The 21,897-nt window shown below is 40.8% G+C and overlaps 2 protein-coding genes across 2 annotated transcripts in view; both read left to right on the top strand.

The window, feature by feature from the left end:
- The first annotated feature begins 1,343 nt into the window (after positions 1 to 1,343).
- On the top strand, positions 1,344 to 14,423 carry CHRNB4 (cholinergic receptor nicotinic beta 4 subunit). The gene is made up of 6 exons (XM_057368696.1): positions 1,344 to 1,601; positions 6,249 to 6,394; positions 8,156 to 8,200; positions 8,325 to 8,434; positions 10,953 to 11,925; positions 13,981 to 14,423. Exons 1-6 carry the CDS (start codon positions 1,547 to 1,549, stop codon positions 14,119 to 14,121), a joined length of 1,470 nt encoding a protein of 489 aa, XP_057224679.1. The 5' UTR covers positions 1,344 to 1,546; the 3' UTR covers positions 14,122 to 14,423.
- A 5,175-nt stretch (positions 14,424 to 19,598) lies between these two features.
- CHRNA3 (cholinergic receptor nicotinic alpha 3 subunit) overlaps positions 19,599 to 21,897 on the top strand; it is a 7,557-nt gene continuing 5,258 nt past the window's right edge. Inside the window, exons 1-3 of the mRNA XM_057368694.1 lie at positions 19,599 to 19,668; positions 21,578 to 21,717; positions 21,786 to 21,830. Coding sequence (XP_057224677.1) covers positions 19,614 to 19,668; positions 21,578 to 21,717; positions 21,786 to 21,830 — 240 coding nt within the window. The 5' untranslated portion in view covers positions 19,599 to 19,613. The remainder of the gene's footprint in view (positions 19,669 to 21,577; positions 21,718 to 21,785; positions 21,831 to 21,897) is intronic.

The following is a 21,897-nucleotide window of genomic DNA, read 5'->3' as shown; positions in this document are numbered from 1 at the left end:
GGTCATCTAGTCAATGAACAGGGACATCTTCAACCAGACCAAGTTGTTCAGAACCCCATCCAATCAGACTCCGTTTCCTTCCACTTCCTACCACTTCTCTGGGCAACCAATTCCAGTGTTTCATCACCCTCATTGCAAAAAAARTTATTCCTTGTATCAAGACTGAATCCACCTCTTTTAGTTTAAAAACTAAATCTCCCCTTGTCCTATTAAAACATCTGTCCTCATCTTTCYGATGAGCCCCTTTATGTGYTCAAAGGCCAYATTAAGGTCTCCCTGGAGCCTTYTCTTCTCCAGGCTAAATAAGCCAAATTTAAACCAATTCTAGCTAATGGATAGTGAGTAAACGAGAAAAGTGAGTTTAAAGTGATTTAAAGAAAGAGAAGTGATTTAAAGAAAGAGAAGACTGAAAATAGGAGCAGGAGCTAGCACAGGTGACCTCTGATACCAGGCTCCATTTACTAATTAAGAACAGCAGCAAACCCAGCACATTTATGTTTGTATGGTTAACAATAAGGCAACAGTGTGCTGCAAACTTTGAGTACACAGAAGCCATCAACCATCAATTCYTACATAGTCAACAGAACTATTCATCATCTGAGACATTTGAATAGCATTAGATATGATAAAAGCACCTCTAAACAAAACTGATTACAGGTACATATAGGAAAGTTTAGAAGAAACRGGATAAGCTGGTTTGGGTTTTTTCTATCCATCCTACAGTGCTTGTAAAGGGCACATAAGATCTTCTTGAYCCTTCCTTCTACACAAATCTTCCCAAAGCAAGTCCCAAAACACATGGCACTCTACACTCTGCTGAACCCTTCWGCTCTGAAAGATGAATTCCATAGAATTTCTCTAATGCTCCTCTGGAGTGTCTTTATCCCTTTTGCTACTTCTCCACAGACTGCTTCAGCTTTCTTTTAAAAATCCTGTCAGATGTTAATGACAACAAATTTTCTGTTCCTCTCTTGGTGCTCCTAAAAAGTTTTTGGAGCTGTAGGTCAAAGAGATCACACACATGAGCCTTGGAGCAGAAAGCAAATAAACTTTCTCTCCTGACACAGAAAATTACCCTCTGCTGGGGATATAATTTATTGACACTAAGAGCTTTTACAGCACGAAGTTACAACCAGCTCTTCCCACACAGCTATTCCCACCCATTGCCCTCATTAATCAGAAAGCCTTCTAAATGCTTATCTAGTAGCAAGAAATAAGCAGTTGTGTTTTGCACATCATGTCCCTCAGTTTGCTCTTTCATTTCCTCTTTTTCAACATTATCACATTATGTTCCCTCTTCTTATTTGCTTTTCCTCTTCACAAAGCTCTTTAAACAGCTGCAAAGGGGGAGGGACCACTATGCTCACGAAAATTCCACTTTGCAGAACGCTTCTATCAGGTCCTACTGTCTGTCTCTTTCCAGGCATTTCATACCTCCAAGATTCAGGTTTGCTTTTACAGCTCTTCCTTGCACATCCCTGACAACAGAGCCTATTGCCAGCTGTCTTAACTGAAGAACAGTAATCCACCTCTTCTTGTTACTGCCATGAGGAAAATGTACACTCTCGTTCTCTTTGTAGTGGGCTCCTTTTGTTTGAACGGTAAGTGACCTTTTCTTTCAGATACAGTTTCAGAACAGTGAGAGCTTTTGGGGGTAGGAGGCAGGACAGTGATAAGAGCTCACAGACCATTTGTAACCATCACCTCGGGAGGATGCTGACTTTAAGAGGATGTATAAAATAGATTATTTTAGTGTTGTTTTGGGCTTGTTTGGTATCAGCAAATGCACTACGATGGATATGGACAGRCAGTTAAGTTGGATATAAAATTACATAACTGTAGACGAGGACAGTGATAAATCACTAAATAATATGCTGTTAGATACTCCCAGGATCATCTGTGATTGGAATAGCAGGTATTGTGCTGAAGGTGAAAAAATAAACCATAACATAAYCCATAAATAAGACAGATCTCATCCCTCTACCATTATTTGCTCAAGTTCCTATATTATGCAAAGTTCATACCTCCTAACTTTTTAATCAGAATGTAAACAGTTTAAATTAAGTTGTCATATTTAAATRTATGCTACAAATAGCAAATGTACTTCAAGAACATTTCCTTCAGTCTGTGAGGAATTCTCAGATATGTTTTAGCCCACATGAACAGCCTGACAAGCAGCATGAAATAGTGAATTTACCATGGGAGCTTCTTCCCGTGGAGAGGCTCCACTGAAGTTTTCTGGGAGAAATTGGCTGAAACTGAACCAATACAAAGATCCCACATTTCCTGTTATTACCTATTCATCCCATACTTGTTTTGTTTCTTCAGTTTCTGAAAGACAACTTTAGAAAGCGTCTGCTTTCTAACAAAAGAAAAGTGAGGGCCCACTTTGGATTTTTAAATWATACTTGTTTAAACCCCTTAGTATCTCCTTTTCATTTGCATTAATTGCAATTTAAAAATTCAAACTCTTTAAAAGACAGTAAATTCACTGCTACTTCCACTGGAACAATAAGCATTCCAAATCAGCATGTGTTGTTCTAAGAGGTTATGAAAATCTTTTTGTTGAGAGAATGTTGAGAAGTAACAACATCACAAAGTAATTTCAGAGAAGATAATGGGACTGTTTCATTGCTGCTTCTCACTTGCTTTTAACTAATTACAGATGGGAATTTGGCATGTCACTTATTTGTGAGAGAGTAAAGAACTAAAATTATAAAACCTGCTACAATGTTACCTCTAAACAAACACTATGTCAACATTTATTACAATAAAGGACTTCAGGGAAACACAGCAAATATGCCTTACATTAAATTTTGAAACATAGACAGTGATAAGAATGAACTTGCCTGTCTCTTTCAGCATTGTTCCTTATTCTTTTCTGTGGAAATCTCTCCAAGAAATTYGTCATTACACTGAAAACAAACAGCATAACACAGCATGTCTAGTTATTTCATTTAATGTATTTAAATTAGACCATGTAAAAAAGGAAAGTCTCCACAGGGGAGTGAATGAAGTCWGTGATTTAGTTTCTTCTGCTGTGAAATTGGAAGCATCTTGATGCAAATTTTTTTTTAATGCTCATACTCCCACAGAGAAAATAAACTTACTGAGGAATGTGTACTGCAAGTTATGTGGCAATTGCTCTCCTTGTCACGGAGCAGATGTGCAGCRTGTTCATTGAAGCTAAAATAATTTCCCCAGCTCAGGATCCACCCCAGTGGGCTTTATTCATTACTGCTCTCAGTRCACAAAAATACTCCACCACCAAATYAGGACTGCTTCATCATTGTTGTTAAAATCATTTGTCTAAAAGCTTCAGTCTTCCCTCTGCAACATCTCCGGTGRTTATTGCTATTTGGAAAAAACAGTTTGCAAGGGAAACTGCACTTCCATTTCTTCCAACCCTGAGAGGAAAAAGAAAAGTTTCAAAGGCCTGGCTACTGACATGCAGCACACATAAAGATGAACCTGAATGCCTGGTAATTTTGTTCTCATTAGGTGCCATCTGCTTAATATGTAGATTGTTAATGGAAGGCAGACTATAAAAATTATACAAGAATCACTCATTTTCCCCCAGTATTCACAGATTGGCTTTAAGAAGGTTTAAGGCAGTGCAGGGCTGACATCTAGTGGTGCGGGGAAGAGGCTTCTGAGTGAGGTGACAGAGTAGCCCCTTCGAGCTTTATTTCTGATGATTAAGTTGCAAAGGCTGGGATGGAGTGGCAATTTTTTTAAGGACAATCGCTAGTGAAGGAATGCCTTCCCTAAGAACAGGTAATCATTTCTCAAAGGGATTAATTGTTGAACAAATATTTTTTATKATTAAAGTCATGGCTTGTCATTAATCTGCATGAAGTTTATTAAAAGTCAGTACTTTGAGATCTGAGCTGTTCTCATCAGACATGCAGACCCCACAGTATGTTTGCATTTGCAGACCAGACGACTGTGATTGCTAAATGGAGGTTTCAGAGAAAAAAACTAATTACAAACCTGGAATTAGCTTTCTGCAAATATTCTGCAGTTCTTACTTATTCCCTGTTAAGCAAATACTGTCTGTGCTGGMATATCCCCTGACTAAGGCAGCAATACAGTGAAAATATATTTAAGAAGTCAAACAAGAACTCACCACCTTTGCTAACAATACTCAGTGACCATTAAATGAAACAAACCAACCAATAATTTATTTGTTTTTGAATTATAGCCGTCTACTTATGTCACTTACACATGCAACAGCAGGAATGACTACTAAAAATACTACAAAGAAATCCAACATAAAACCCCACCGAMCCACATAATAAAATAACGAGGATTCTCTCTTTAACTACCACAAGACTTCTAACATATCCTTATAACCACAAAAAGATTCATTCCTAGAATGTGGCCCTTTTCTTCACAATATCAAATTTAGCTTTTCCTTGACTGCTATACACAAAAAACCCACCCTAGAATCTGGAGCTTAACAAGAATCAGCATAGCTCTAGCTTGATAAGCTTTTGATTAGGCACCTTACATTGAGAATTAATGCAATATCAAAATATCAAATGGTTTAGGGGCTTTTATAATACTTTGCAGGGTAGTAAAAAGCAAGTGTGAATCAAAAAACAAACTGACCTAACAAACAGAGATGCATTCATCTAAATTTGTTTTCCCAAATGACTTAGCAAAAGCCTGTTCTGAACAACAATGTTATATTTAAGCATATGTGAAAAAATTTGGGCTACCAGTGYCACAGCATATGCTGGTCCTAAAGGAATTAGATGAAGCCTGGTGTTTATCTCAACCTTTCCACAGAGTTTGAGTAAATGTTTTTAGAATTGAAATCTCTGTTTTCCAGTCTTTGCTTGTACCTTGCTCCACTTTCTCACTGGATCAGAAACAAGGGTTCTTAGGGTATTTTTTTAACCTGAGTTGGATTGAGAAGGATTTCAAGTTTCAAGAGACACTTGTTCAGCCTAGCAACTTACAGCCCGGAAGCTGTAAAACTCGGAACCTTCCAGACAGGCACAAACTTTGGCTTATTTGATCCTGGCATTTTGATGACTGCCTTTCCACAGATTTCAAGGATATGCTACAACATTAAAAAAAAATAAATAAAAAAATTAATGTACCAAAAATTAGAAATACTTGCACGGCCAGTATTTTTTACTATGTAGAACTGCTCTGGGGAATAATGAGACAGGCATGCTGTAAGACAGTACCCTCATTTCTGCAATATCTAGAGTTGAGATAGTGAGTTAAATAGGTGAACTTTCTATGGAAGAATCACTCTATCAATTGCATTGGAACCTGCTTTCACTACCACTGTAATTTCATCACCATCAGTGTCACAACACAGAACTGACATCCAGCAAAATGTCTCTGGGTCAATTCTGTTGGCAGGATGCTAACAGAACCTTGTTCATCAGTATTATCAGGTGGTCAATAGTGGTTTGAAAAGCCCACTRGGATGACTTTAAAAAGCACACATAAGAACATGAGAACAGAATAAACCACCTCTGGGGTTGTGTTATAAGCTGCTCTGCTCTGGGGAGTGTTCAGGCTTGTTTGATAGTAACCTGTAGATACTATATTTTGTAGTCACTGGACTCCAGCTTTGGCAATCAAATCACAGATTTACAGTATTTGTGCTAGTCCACAAACCAGGTTTTACTTCCACATAAAATAAGGCTTACATGCTACCTTGGGTTTTCAAATTTTGAAGCAGAAACACCACTGGCTACCAAAGAGTCCCCAGTCATTAAAAAATCTTTTATGACTCCTACAGCTTTATCCCCTGGTTTTCTCTAYATAAATCACAGTCTTTAAATTTGTACATGTACCTGCAACTCTGTCTCCTACATCACTAAAGAAAGAAGTCACAGCTGAACCCACTGCCTTTGGATCATAGAATAATTGTTCCCCTGCTATTAAGAGAGTGGCTTGGTCCCAGTTTCTRCTTCTGAGTGTAATCCCAAAAGTATCTATCCATTTGATCTTCACATTTTACAGCCAAAAACCCCAAAAGGGCTCTGATTGATCTGCTTTGATCCATGCTCTGTGAAAGACAGCCAACTTCAGCAAGGCAGATATTGGTGCAAGCACCATATACTCCTGTTCACACAAGCCTACAATCTTCAGAAAATCAAAAGCTGTCATTATTTACCAAAGATGATGTGATACACAGATACTCTGTGGTGCACAGATATTCTGTGATCCCATGTCATTTTTGTTTCCCTTCCATAATCCTGTTTTGTGATGCTTTACAGGAAGCATGGCAGCAGATGCTGAAGAAAAACTGATGAACCACCTACTGAGTCCCGACAGATACAATAAGTTAATTCGACCAGCTGTCAACTCATCCCAGTTGGTGTCTATAGAACTGCAGGTTTCCCTGGCACAGCTCATCAGTGTGGTAAGTTCAAATTAGGCTATGCCTTTAAATTCATTACTACCTGCACAGCATTATGTAATTGTCATATTAGTATATGGCAACATCTCTGTTCTTTTCTCATTTGGGTAATTCTATGAACAGGCAGAGCCCATACATGCAATTTACTGATTTGAACCTAACAATGGAGCTGCAACAGGGAAATCAGAATATGCCTAAGCATAGAAGGACAGAAGCCAAATCTTTAACCAGTAAAATTCCATCTAGCTAAAATTCAAAATAATTCCACTGATTTCAGTACAGCTACTGAAATCAGGTTACGCAGGTCAGGACGTATCCTGGACTGTGCACACCATCTACCATCAGTGGAATGCTAACCCATCTTCTACTGAAGTGGTTCAATGGCCTGRAAATAAGCTACAAAGCCAGATCCAAATCACATGACATATCAGGCATATCAGAAAAAACAGTGGAATGCTGTAAAGAAAAGCACACATTAGTTCTGGCTGGAATAACTTAATGTAATTAAAACAATCCTCATGTAAGCARCTCCTCATATTCAATAAAAACTACTTCCATGGGTCTGAAAGACATTTTCAACCACAAGGTTAGCACGTGTTTGASAGTTATTCCAAGGTATAAACACACCATTGCTAAGAGAGGTTAACATTAACTGCAGTGGGAACARGAGCCAGCACATAAGTGGGAATAATTTCCTGAATTGGGGCTTTCAACTCTGCTGCTCTCTCCCTGGATGACAAAGAAGATACAGATGACTGCYTCCCTGCCAGAAGTTGTTTAAGGGCTAGTGACTGGACTGCTGCAAACTTCTAGAGACCTAGGGAATTTGTATTCTGAAATTCAAGAGGAAATGAGAGAGACACTATGAAACAAAAGGGAAACTGTACAAACAGCTGAGGTTTCATACACACATGCAGGCTGTATACATGGATACACAGATATATGTATATCCATATACATGCAAGGTATAATGTCATGTCATGTTGATTCTGGTTCAAGTGCTCTCTCTCTCCTGAAGAACTCCACCAGGAACTCCACCTGGACATGCCTCCCTACATCCTGCACTACCACAAGCACAGGGCCCCCCCAGGTTGTAAATTCTGGGCATAAAAAACAAGATGTTTTGCTCAGAGACCCCTATGACCAACAACCTAAACAAGGTAGATGAATGGACAGTGATCAAGAATAGCACAGCTCAGTCCCTATCCCTCTGCAGCCTCACTATTCAAGCAGAACACAAAATTAAGTATCTTGTAGGCTCTAACAACCTCAAGCTCCTTCAGGATCAGAGAGTTAATTCATTTTCCTGCAGAAATCCTCCTGAGAAGATCTGCTGCAGGGAGGTTTCTCTTCTGGACAACTGTCCAGAGAGAGCAGCTCATAAAGCAGAGCCTGTCAGCTGAGAGATTACATGGCAAACCTCACACCAACCTCACATAACCTCATGTAGGCCTTCCTGATGGTCGAATGTCCCTTCTGTTTCAAATCAAAGGTGGACAAGTGGGGTGAGATGAGGAAACCAAGCTTGGCAATAATCCCACTCACTCCTGCCATAACTGTTCTTGTTTAAAGGCATTTGGAAATCTGTACTTAGGGGGTTACTATTTCTCATATGTGTACAAGACTGGCCATGTTACCTCAGAGAAATGTCTGTCTTGAAATAGCTAGACAAAATCATGCTCAAAACCCCACTGAACAAATCTTATTACTGCAATAAAGTGAAACATTTTAGAGGCCAATTTTTGTCTCTGTTTTTCCCTGCAGAATGAACGGGAACAGATCATGACTACAAACGTCTGGCTGAACCAGGTAACAAACCCCCAGAGAAATGGCTCWCACAAACCACAAATGCCACTGCTTTCGTTCCCTCAAATAATTGCTTTGTTAGTGCTGGTCTGGACACTCCCATCACTACTGTGCAATTCTTCCTTAGGAGTGGATTGATTATCGACTGGCTTGGAAGCCYTCTGACTATGAAGGAATAAAAATGCTGAGAATACCTGCAAAACACATCTGGTTGCCAGACATTGTGCTTTACAACAAGTAAGTAAAACTGGTGTGCTTTATGCAGGCAATGAACAAAGTTTTAACCGAGGAACAAGTGTCAGAAACCATCAAGTAGGTGTGATAAAATTATAACATTGAATTTTGAAACTTTTAAATAGTATCAAGTGTGCCTGACTGGGCTACTRGGCTCAAAGACAATTTTACTCAAATCAGAGCTCTGGTTAAAGAAACGCCAGCAAACCTGGAAGATATCTGCAGTGTGAGCACTTACRGCAGAGAATCCATGACAAGGCTCACAACTGAGAGAGATTTCTATGARAACAGACTGTATGGAAAGCATGAATTGTAGTTATAAGTGCAGTTACAAGAGGATATCTGGAATCCTATTGGACATCTTAGGATCTGAGCTACAGTTTTGTCTCCTTCCCCCACTCCCACTCTACCACAGACCCAGGACCCACATCTGTTATAAAGTTCACGCATACCATAACTCCAAGAGTTAATATTCATGTAGAAAACCAAATTATATTCTATTTTCATAAAGCATTGAAAAAATCAATTATAAGAATACATAACCTGTTAATATTTGACCATGTTGCTTTATAGTACCGAGAAAAATAAAAACTTTGTCATAGATCATACTGCAGCTCCTCTTTCAAACAAAGAGCTAACTGACAATTTTGTTCTGCTTTGGTTTAAGTCTCTWGCTAAACCTTGAAGTGGATGATAAACGATTTTTTTGGGAAAAATAATCAAAATTTATACTGTTATGAAAACCAATGAATTCATGAACACATGATGATTTATGAATATATACAGATGGGAAACCCAGGAAGTTTATATATAAMTGATTTAAGTCCTTGGAATCCTACTACTGGAAATCAGATTTGATGAACACTTAAAACTAGTGTATTAGTCACAAAATAATTCAGCCAGTGGATTAGGATATACTCTGCCTGCTCAAAGCTTGTTCTGGTAAATTGTGCCTCTGCCCTCTGCTTCTTTCTGCTACTGCTCAAGTGACACCATTTAATGGTCCCTAAGAATAGAAAGAAACAGTTTCAGAAGGTTTTGGTTTTTTTTTTAAATGCACAGGAACAAGCCTCACCATATTGATTTTTTACAGTAGTACAAAGCTTCAAATTAAATTTTAGCTAAAGGACAACTTCGTGTAACTTACTGCTGCTGGAGCAGAGTTACACAGACATCAGTCARTTCAAGAAGGTGCTCAGGAAAACAATGTGCTTGTCCAATGTGCTGTCTGTGGCCTGTGCACAGCACTGCAGAGGGCTCTGAGACTGCAGCCCATCCTCTTCCCACGGCTGAGAGGGGTCTCTCAGCACCAGAACCCACCTATTCCCAGCCCAGRAGTGCCCAGCACATGGTATGGCACGATGGCAAAGCTAACTCAGGGAGATACAGATATGTGAGAACTAAGATAYGAGTCCTTTATCAAAAACCAGCTATTTTATCGGCAATGAACTAACGACCCCTATTAGTGGCTGTAGCCCTCACTTCTGCATCTGGTTGTTTTACTGTCTGCATTAATCAGCTGCAAAAATCTCAGCTCAGTGCCAGGCACTCATTGCCTCAGCCAGGTGAGCCCTTCTGAGAGCCAAACCTAACTGAGCCAGATACTTGTGCCAAACCTTGGATACTTGTAGCATTTACCTGCTTAGAAAAAAATCACCCTTAGCACCAAAATAACTCTATTTTCCATGATGTCTTGTAAACAAACAAAAACACTACCTCAGGATACTTAATGGCTTCAACAGCCCTACCTTGTTTGCCCAGAAACATTGGGCAGGTGAAGAYACTAATGACTGATAATGATCTTCTCCCTTAGTGAAAGGGCCCAGCACAACACAGAATTCTGACTCCCCTGGTAGAAGTTCAGCAGTTGGAAGAGATGCAAAGCCAAGATTATTTGTGGGCACTAAGAACACTGTGGCTTGTCTGTTCTGGTTTTGCAATTAGTAAACATTAACTGGAGTGACGCAATAAATTATAACCCATATAATTACATTTCCTCTGCCTACAGTCTCCCTAACKAATGCTGCTCATCCTTATTTCCTCGTCCAAGTCATTTAGGAGTGTTGCTCTGTGTTCTTAGCAGTGGCTGTGTTTCAGATCAAAGGTAGCTCCATTTTCACRTGGGATGAGCTCATTTTTACTCAACCTTCAAAGATGTAGTAAGCTTTAATTACTTGAGCAAACATTCACAAAATATATTTATTTCTTTGGCTGATACAGAGGTACATATTTGTTATTTAATAATAATTGTATCATTTTCTTTTCTGTAAGAATTCGAYCAAAATCAACTCTCTGATTTGGAAGGAACGCATACATTGATCTCCCTATCAAGTTACAGTTCCCTACAACATAGATAGCAAAACAAAAAATATTACTAAACTTTGCCTCTTGGAACAGCTGAAGCCCCCAAAATCTCAGTCAAAAGGTTCAAAAGAATGTCAGGCTTTTTTCTGTTTTGAACTATGTTTTTCCTTCTAATACTTTATCACCTTCTGTCCTTTCTCTCCTCTCCTCTGGTTAGTGCGGACGGCACGTATGAAGTCTCGCTCTACACAAATGCCATTGTAAAGAATAACGGAAGCATTCGCTGGTTGCCACCAGCCATTTACAAGAGTGCCTGCAAGATTGAGGTGAAACATTTCCCATTTGACCAACAAAACTGCACACTSAAGTTCCGATCCTGGACGTACGACCACACAGAAATTGATATGGTGCTAAAGACTTCCATGGCAAGCATGGATGACTTCACACCCAGTGGAGAGTGGGACATTGTAGCACTGCCAGGAAGAAGGACTGTAAATCCTTTGGACCCTAATTATGTCGATGTGACATATGACTTCATCATTAAAAGGAAACCTCTTTTTTATACYATCAATCTTATCATTCCCTGTGTGCTAATTACATCCTTAGCCATCCTGGTATTCTACCTGCCTTCAGACTGTGGTGAAAAAATGACCTTATGCATATCTGTGTTGCTTGCCTTGACTGTGTTCTTGCTGCTGATCTCCAAAATTGTCCCTCCAACATCTCTAGATGTTCCACTGATTGGGAAGTATCTCATGTTTACCATGGTGCTGGTGACCTTCTCAATAGTTACCAGTGTCTGTGTGCTCAATGTCCACCACAGATCTCCAAGTACTCACACTATGCCCCCTTGGGTAAAGGTGGTTTTCCTTGAAAGACTTCCAGCCTATCTGTTCATGAAGCGTCCAGAAAATAATTCTTCATTGCAAAAGCCATGCAACTGCAAAAAGACAAAAGCAGAGAATCCTTGCATGGAGTCATCTGACTTCTACAAGAACTCTACCTATTTTTTGAACACAGCCTCTGCTAAAAGATATGATATGAAAGTCTCTGACACACTTGACAATGTCAGCAGTCATCGAGATTTTAGGTTAAGAACAGGCGTGAAATTTTCTCCTGAGGTGCAAGAAGCAATTGATGGAGTCAGTTTCATAGCAGAGCACATGAAAAGTGATGACAACGACCAGAGTGTAAGTAAAAATGAGAAATCCCTGCCCTTCCAAACTTCATCTCCTGTCCTCTGTAACACGCTGTTCCTCACAATGCATATTTGAACTCTCTAGCTGTTGTCAAGTTTTTAGAGAGATTCTAGATATAGCTTATAAGAGGAAATAATTTATGCCACTAAATGAACTGAATGAATAGCAATTTGGTAACTGGAAATACTCTCCTGATAAATAACATGGCTATTTCTACAAAAAGAGTTTGCTGATTGCCCAGTAAGTCATGAAAGACTCTTAAAAAAGCTATGTTGTCACATTCAAGTGGTGATTGGCAGGGGAAGAAAACAATATTCTAACAGTTCCAGTTAGAAACAGAGTATTTTTCACCATTGTGAATCAGTAAGACTGTGTGATTCAACCCATGGCCAGACCAAGTTAACCAGAAACAATATRCCTATAGCTTGARCATTTAWYTACCTAACTGAGCACAGCAGGAGCRTTCAGTAAAAYTGGTGGCCTTTGCAAACACCCTCTGTGGGCTTAGACACCTATCTGTATAYAGCAAACATGATGGGTGGGATTAAAAACCCCATGTCAGCAGAGCTGACGCATGTTTCATTTGAGTTAACCCAGACTCAAATGTTACTGGTGAGGAGAAATACTCTATTTAAGCAGTGCTGCTGCTGCTGCTGCTCTATTGCCCTGCACTACTCACAGGCCACCAGCACAATAGAGCTGACATAAACACTCTGTGAATAATGCTTGGAAAACGCAAGTGGTTCACAAGGCGTTCTTAGACTAGCACCCACGGTTAGAAAGATCATCCTCATACCTACCATTGTCATCTCTCTAACCCAGACCCCAGTGAGACTCCAGCTTCTCTATTCCTTTTGTGCTTCCCCTCCCACAGCCAAGCAGATTAAATAAAGTCTGGTTTCTGATCTTGCAGAAGTCCCTAGAGGAGCACTGCTGTTGAGTTGTTCATGTTTTCTATTAACTGAAATTACTGTCAATATAAATAAAGAAGTTCAGCTATTAACATTAGACATGAGCTTGTAAACATTGAAGCTGACTGAACAGAAGCAGACTTTATAGAGCAGAAAAAGGTTTTCTGATAGCTCAGAAATTCTTGCAAGAATGTGTTGCACACTAAAGGTTCTACAAAACTTTCACCTCACAGTTTTCAAGAGTATTTTATGTATTAAAAATCCACTTAATGCTTTTCACATAGGGAGGGTCCTCTGATATTACATACGATTTTTATAGATTTATAACTTTATTCTCTGCTTCCTTCCCTCATCACATTGTCTGATAACAACTGTTCATGTASATTTATATAGTCTGTTTGCAGAAGCATTCAATTCTCATTAGCAGCAGTGGGAAATAAAAGCTTGCACTGAAGGAAAAATATGTAATATTCTAATATAAGACATGATTCAACTGACAAGGATGATAAAGTCACTGATGTGAGGACATCCTACGTGTAACTAGAATCAATGAAAGAGGGAAAATTATTCCTGAGATGCAAATGAAGATTGATATATTTCCCCTTTACAATAATAGCCCAATTAGTCACTTCAGTCTGAGACAGAATCTAGGGCCATGACTTTCACAGACAATGCATGCAGGGCAAAAAGGGATTTTAATAAAAGCAAGAGTATTAATATGCATTAAACCCCATGAATAAGATAACTGCTGGTAAGAAATCTGAAGATAACCTTGTTTAACAGCAGTAAACACCATCTATTTTTGCCCACTGAGATTAATACCATTTGCAAACTAAAAGAAAAAATTCCTTAATTGGATTATACTGTAGGTCCTTCAGGGCTGGCACCACACCAAGCAGTCACACTCAATATCTGATGTATACAATAAAGCTAAGAAATATTTGCTGTATTTTTCTCCACTGCTCAGAAGGGTTATAGGAGAAAAAAATCCCTTACCAAGCCTAAAATCAGTTTATTCCCTGAACCTTGAGATTTGTTTCCTTTTATTTTGATAAGCAAAAACACAGCCTTAGCAAGAGGAAGACCAAATTAATATGACAAATGGCTAATATCTTTAATTGGCTTTTTCTTCCAGGTCATTGAAGATTGGAAGTATGTTGCCATGGTAGTGGACAGGCTGTTTCTCTGGATATTTGTCCTTGTTTGTGTCCTGGGGACTGTTGGATTATTTCTGCAACCACTTTTTCAAAACCACACTGCTGCCATGAACCCTTAATTGTCATTTTAAATCGTCRATACTTTACACAGATGTCTGGTCTCATTCTGCTCTCAGTTCCCCTCAGTTAAATGCACAGAGGTACCAAGTGAGTTGCACTTMCATCCCTTAGAGTAGGGAAAAGCAAAGTAGAACTTGACTTACTGGGATAGGAAAAAAAAAGCAAAACAGAGAACTATTTTTTTCCAGTGAGTCCAATACTTACGGTTATATCTTGCCCTTTTTTCAATTATTTGAAGTCTGAATATCACAGTGAAATATTTTTACTGTATAAGTTGCCATTCTGGTATTATATTATTATTATTATTATTATTATTATTATTATTATTATTATTATTATTATTATTATTATTATATACATTGCCTTAGGAAGGATCTTTTCTTTCCTTAGAATACTGCAATTTCCCTATTACAAAGAAGGTACCGCTGTGAAATTTTTTTCCTTCAAATGCATCAAAATGATTTGTGTCTGATTTATAAAGAGCTTTGCAAGTGGATTTGATAGTTAAATCTGAACTGAGAAACAGAAACCCTTCCGAGGTAACCACTGAAGGTTTCTCACCTTGCCATCTCTGGTAGCTGATGGATCAAAAAAGGCCAAATTAATGTATGATAAACAAACATGTATATAATACTCTGTTTGATGATGAAATCTAAATAAAACATAAAATTTTCCTTTATATAGCTTTAATCCTCAAATTTCCTGCAACTTTACCAGCTCATGTATCTGTGGCACATACACACTTGAATGAGTCTAAGGCTAAGAGCACAGGAAAGCAACGGGAGAAGATAACGGTGAAACGCAGCAAGAATGAGACACCTGAGAACACAGACTTGCATGTTTTTACGGGGAGATTTTACTGTGGATTTAAGTATAACCCTCAACAAATCAGCTAGAGAAAYGTATGGCACATAGAAATTACTATGGAAAGGAAGATTGAGCCCCTAGATCCCCATCACAACACAATCCCACCACAGCTTGTACCAGGTAACCCGCAAAAAGAGAAGTGGGCTCCTGACACTTTTCAAGTTAAACCAACCTCATTTTTTCGTTGGGGTGTTATCAGGACACACAACAATTGTACCACCATCGGTAAGTWCAACTAATAACTGCTGAACAAACTTAAAATCCACTGCTGCTTGTGAAGGGAATTTGAGGCTCACCTGTCCCTGGGGAGGATTAGCTGACACCTAAACCTGTGCTGTTCAACAAGCCATAGCTGATGACAGTTCTAGCTCTATTTGCCTTCATAAAGTCTAAGCTACATCTCCCCTGAGATTACATTCCTATAAGCACATAGATTTAGATGTGCCCAAACAGCTGCATSCACACCTTTTCAGTTATTCAGAGCAGCTGCAGGACTGCATTCACACCCTCCCAGCCTGCAGCTGAATTCCCCTACAGYGGTGGCACACACACCCTTCCCTGARCCCTGGGAAGGCTCTCCCAAGGGCTTGGGCACTTCAGCAGGGCCTGGTGCCAGCCAGTTGGACAGGAGGTGGTGGAAAAGTATCCCAAGAGGAGTGGGTGAGGCTCTCTTCGGCCCCATGTTAGAAGAGGGAAGGGTTGTCACACTGTCATCCTCCCTTCCATTTCCCCTCCTCTAAGCACTGTGACTGTGTCCCTCACACAGACAGGGCAGGGAAATGATGGATAACTGTAGGACAGCCCTACTGATGCAGGTACACCCTGGGATCTGCAAAGCTGCCATATCCCGCTCTCACAAAGGGGGCAGCACCCTGGCCATCTCCCCARATATTAGCTGTTCTGGACACTCCCATGGGGACCGGTGGGTGGTGTAAAGGGGTCAAACCCGCTTTCCCCGCCTTAAATGTTTCCTTGTCCTTTCCAGAGCTGGAGCAGAGCTACTCTGCAGGCAGCTGAAACAACATGTGTGARGTGAGGTGGGGCACGGATAGCCCCGGGAGCAGAGGGGTGCCTTCCTCAGGCAGGGAGACGCTGCTGTGTGTTGGTTATATCCCACCCACAGGTACACACACTGCCCCACTGCTGAACAGCTCGTTCTGCTTGCAGACAAGTCACAGGGAAGCCAGAGCAGCTGCTGTTCATGTGCAGGCAAGTGTAAAGGTGAAGCCCCTTTAAATATCAAAATAACCCTGAACAGTGAATCCAAAAGSGGCAGTGCAGACTGAAACACAGTGAGAGCTGCTGCACACTCTGTCAGGGCAGGAGGGAGAGGGATTCACCCAGACAAGGATGCAGCAAGGCAGCTGCAATCCCCCTGACTGACATGGTTGTGTGCAGAGCACAGACCCCCTCTCTGCTGTTTTCACCAGCATCAACAGCACTCTGAGCTCTGTCCCAGTCTTACCCTCTCACCAAACATTACCCTTCCACCCTTCTCATCCTCCCCCTCGCTGCCTGAATGCAACTGAAATGAGGCCTCAGTTGCTCCCATCTCAGAATTACTGCTCTTCATGAGCAGTAAAGACTGATAATGCTTGGCTCTGTAACTGCAGCCTTCAGCTGAATTATCCTCAGCATGGACAAAAGTTTTAGAAAGGATCTGGCAGCTCAGCTAGCAGCTAACACGGAGTGCAGGCAGATGAAGGCCTCAGACTTGACAAACCCAAAAAATAAATCTTTCAAGAGGCACATCGCTGGCCCCAGGGAGATCCCTGCAGAACTAGARCTCTTCATCCAGGAAATGGTGGGCTCTGCTGCTTTTCATACATTGTGGCCACTTTACTCCTTTTTTAATCATAAGTGAAACAATATACTCTTTTCTAGTTATGTTCTGGGAAACCACTGCTGCATCTTTAACATTCCCAGAAATAATTTAATCCATAGCCAGAAATAATTTAATCCATAGCCAACTTCAGAATGAAAAATTTCACCTGAAGTCCTAAAATTCTGGAAAACTTGATCTCCTAAAACTCCATTTTCCAAGTGCAAATGCTATTTTTGCCCAACCCTYAGCAGCTCCACCTACATAATACATAGAACTGCTTCCAGTTTAACTTGTCAAATAATTACTAGGTTTTCTGCTTTGTTTTTTTTTTGGCAAAATTTGAAAACTAAAAGACTGGAGAAAAGGAAATATCAAAAATGTCATCTTGAAGACAGATATGAATATTATAATATCCCAGCTCATTGAACAAAACAAATGCCAACATTTTTACTTCTCAGGGGTTTTACCATAATGCTTTCCATTAAAAAAAGGGGACATTCAAAATGTGTTTTACACTAAAATTGATTTTCAGTGGTAGTGAGCAACCAGTCTTTGCTTCCCCAGCAGTGAGGAAAAGCCGCTGTTTGGTCTCTCCCCATTCCCTGCCATTACAAACCTAGTTAATCCTGACCAATCTTGCTTTCCATCAGAACACAAACTCACATGTACCACCCACATCCAGGTGAATTTACTGGGGACTGTTTCTGCACCCCTGCGGCCACAGCAAACTGGGAACAACTGGGAGCATCAACACCCCAAAGGATGGAAAATACTCTTCTTCATCACCTGAGTTGATTAAGATTTGATCTTAACAAATCTTAACAAATCTTAACAAAACAAAACCCCTCTAACAGCAGCATGCTTATTAAAGAACAAAGGCTGCACAGTTTGTTACTGCAGATCATCCCCCTACCCATACAAATTCTAGTTCTGTGTAGTTCTGCAATGCAGTCATGGTGACGTGTTCTAATCACATCACCCTCCCCAGCCATAAAAATAATCCTGCCACAGTTCTGAGCTGATTTCACCAGGAGATCCAGCATGGGATATCAGAAACAAGATATATGTGCCATACAAACACCCCTTACAATTTCAGTAACTACGCAAATTTAGCTAAAATACCTTAATGCTGTGGCTCTTTGCCTCCTCTGCAGATCGGATGTTTCCACATTAGTCAGGTTAAGTACTGACTTTTGGGGAACACAGATTATGATCTTATCTTCGAAGTTTTAACTCATTTCTATTTGGGATTAAAAAGAACAAACAAAATTCTCAGTTACAATGCTTCTTATAGCAAGGAGACAGAAAGGAAAAACATTTTGTCTCAATGCCCTGGAAATGCAAAACCAAAAGTATTCACAAAGGGTTAAGCTTAAGGACCAAGCAGCTGAGTTCTCTGGAAAGAAAAAAAAAAGAAAAGAAATAAAATCAAATGGACAGTAAAGCCTATTTCCTCCAAGCTAATAGAATTACAGAAATTATCATAAGAGCATGTGTCTGGGGATGAAGTGAATGATGCTCTGAGAGATAGKGCTAACAAGATAAACAAGCTCAGTGCCAAGAACTGAACCCAGTCTGGTGCTCTTTCTCCCACTGCTACCTCTTAACACAGTGCCAAATGGGGTCTTTGCTTATCCTTCCCTAAGGGCAGGCAGTGAAGCACCTACTGGCCCAGCTCCTGTCCCACAAGGCTTCCTTTTCATCTGTTCTAAAAGTGAGGGTAGAATCCCACATTTTTCTCTCCCCTCTTCCTCCCTTCACACAGAAGTTGGCAACAACCCCTGCATGAGCCTTGCATGACTTGGTCATTCCAGGTGGGGATGAGGTGCAAAAGGTGACATGTAAGTACCAAGAATGCTGACGGGCACCTGGGAAATGCCTCACTTTGCAAACCAGGATTTTATGGTTGAACTTCAAACAACTCCTCCTTCTGTCCAGTGTCCCTCCCCATGAACAATATGATTTTGTGGGATCAAGCTGGGATCCTGTGCTCATATTCCCCTTCTCAAATTTCACCTTTTTAATCTACAAAAGTAGGAATGGTCCAAAGACAATTATTCTCAAGGGTTTGGTCAAGTCTGATTTTCATTCAAAGCCCCAGATTGTTGCCAGATCCCAGCTGCTCTGTTTACCACTCTGGACTCAGATCCTGCCAACAATTGTACATGCCTTTAATTACTCCTTGGGAATAGCACATCCATTTTATGTGGTCAAGCACCCAGCACATGCTCTTGCGAGATGACACACAAGCAGGAAAAAACCCTCAACATTAACAGCATAATTGGAAATTCAGGTCTCATGATCTCAGTTCACTGCTAAATCAGGCATCCCTAATGTCAATATTCATTTCAGTACAATTCAATTACAAGATTTGTATTAATTAAACTTCCCCTAGTAGATTGGCATGAGCTTCTGACAGATAAGGATCCTGTATGGCAGCTGGCTGGAAAACTCTTCAGCGCTGTCAGATTACCAGGCTCATTTATGCACCGTTTTAAGGATTCTTGCCCACAATCTGTGCCAGAAGACTGCTCTTTGCCTACAATAACATCTGTTTTCCCTGCACTTTATTTGCCGTTTCCGAAGCTCTGACAGCCTGGCTGGCTTGAAAGGGGGCAGCACAGCAAAGCTAATGGGAGCTCAGTGYGCAGAGCTGTGCTCAGGGTCCTGCCGGCTGCTGCTTCCAGGCATTTCACGCATCGGAGGAGAGGAGCTCTCCCCACTCCCTGTGCTCCTACAGTCCTGGCAGCGAAGCTCAGCTTCAAGAGCCCCTGTCGACAGGCAGTAATTCATAACACCATGGAGAGCCTGAACGCTCTCCTTCTAATTGCTGCTGCTTGCTTTCTCTGTCAAGGTGAGTGATCCTTAATTTGTTATTTTTTGATGGTGAAGGGAGGGTTGAAAAGGGGAGCAGGAGATGTCTTTGGTGCAAATTATTTTTAAGAGCTGTGGAAGCACTCTCCAACCTTAGGGGCAAATGTACAGAATCCTGGTACAGCTCTTTCCGTTACATAGTTTGTTGTTAGTGGGATTTTTTTTTAAGTTTTTCCTTGCAAAGTAGTTCGGTAGTTCTGATTAAAGATGCCAAACAGGACACATGAAGCCATTTTAACATGAAAGAAAAGCATCTTACACATTAAAGGTGTGGTTACAATATTGCACAGAAGACAAGAAAGTAACAACATTAAACGGATTTACATATGTGCTGCAAATAGTACGTCTTCTCTCTGCAAATATGGAAAGCACAAAATATTTAAATAAAAAGCACATGAAAACACTTCTCTAGAGACAGTGGATGCTAGATTTAATTACAATGCCGTGACATACAAAAAGGCTGGCAATTTGGGATTGGCTATAATATARTAGTTAATTTCTAGATTTAAAATTATTTACCTAAAAGATTGGGAGGTATTTATTCCAGGAAATCTCAGTCTAAGAGATAGGAGATATTCAGAAATAATATGGGCAAGATTGGCAGTTAAAAACTATTCATTTTTTAGTTAGCAAGTCGGCTTGAATGATTTCACTAATCTGAAAACAAAATTGCCCTCCAAGTGAACAATTAAAGGCAAAAGGGGGAAAAACCAACCAACCAAACCCAAACAAAAGACCTTTTAGTTGAACAGTTTCACATGACGGGAACCCTCTTGTCCTAGGGAGAGGTGAGGTCTCAAAGACTGGAAAATAATACCTGCTTTGTGTAATCTGTCACCTRCAGCTACTTCTGCCTCCCAAATTTTTCTCCACAGAAATACAACTGGCAAAACATAAACATGTCCTTGCAAATATTTGTAGATTCATTTTTTGTTTCAAAGGAACTGTGGAATATGTTCATCAGACGTCAGTTTGTGCCTTTACCAAATTTGCAAAGTGCCATCCATTAATGATAAAACAGGCCTTTTTTTGTTTTTTRGTTGGAATTCAGGAGGATGTGCGGTCCAGAAGAGAGTTTAAGAGATAGTCCTCAAAAAATAAAAGGCCACTGGCTTCTAATAGTGTCAAGATGGTTATTGCCTAGACAGTTGGATAGTAAAATGGCAGGGTAGACACAGGCTCTCACACCTCATCCTGAAACAGGTGAAGTATCTTGTTAAAGAATTTCAGTTTGCAGCTTTTTTGTTGGCCATAGGGTATGATGAACTGCAGTTCTGAGTGGCAAAAGGACAATAGGAATCTATCATAAGTAAAAAACTTAGAATAGTAAAGGGGCAATTAGCACGTTCCTTTGAGTGTGCTGAGAAGTCTTGGAATGTAACAGTTAATCAAATTTTAATCTTTGTTTTTGTATTTTAAGCAGCAGGCCATTACCTCACTATAATAGGGCAATTATGACTCAAACTAGAAAGCAGACTTCTCATTTCCCGGGTCTCCTCCTATTGCAAGGCATTTTGACCCCTTACCAGCGGTCTGGGCTGTTGGGTTACACTTTTCCCTTCCTCTTCTCCATAGCCCTGTGGCCTTGTCAGGTCTGGGGGRACTGGGCCTGTGAGAAGAAAGGGCTTTTGTACCTCCAGTTCTTCAGTAACTCCCCGAAACTATTTTTCAAACTCGTTTGCAGACATGAAACGTGTGTGAAACCCTCTGTCATAGCATTACCTTTCACCGCTCTTCTTCTCAATCCCATGTCCCCCATGGCACACTGCTCGCCGCTCAGGCCAGGCTGGGCTCTGCCCGGCGCCCAAGGATGCTGGTAGCCTGTTCAGTACTGGGCCAGCTCTGCCCCGCTCGGGGCTGGCCCGGCGCTCACCCCGTGCCCTCCGCAGGCTGCGGCGGCTCCGAGGCYGAGCACCGGCTCTACGCGGCCCTCTTCCAGAGCTACAACCGCTTCGTGCGCCCCGTCAAGAACGTCTCGGACCCCGTCATCATCCAGTTCGAGGTGTCCATGTCGCAGCTGGTGAAGGTGGTGAGTACCGCCCCGCCGGGCGCAGCGGCAGGGCCAGCGCCCTCTCCCGACACACCTCTCTTTTCCAGGACGAAGTCAACCAGATAATGGAAACCAACTTGTGGCTGAAGCACGTAAGTAGCGCTCAGTGACAGCCCAAACGGCACCTACTCACTTCCCCTCCAGCGCGGGAATGTTTCC

This window comes from Malurus melanocephalus, unplaced genomic scaffold (assembly GCF_030028575.1).
Source record: "Malurus melanocephalus ecotype Western Australia unplaced genomic scaffold, MMel_1.1 scaffold_96, whole genome shotgun sequence".
In the NCBI taxonomy this organism is placed as follows: Eukaryota; Metazoa; Chordata; class Aves; order Passeriformes; family Maluridae; genus Malurus; species Malurus melanocephalus.
The sequence above is the reverse complement of the archived record's forward strand: the minus strand, read 5'-3'. Positions and strand labels throughout refer to the sequence as shown.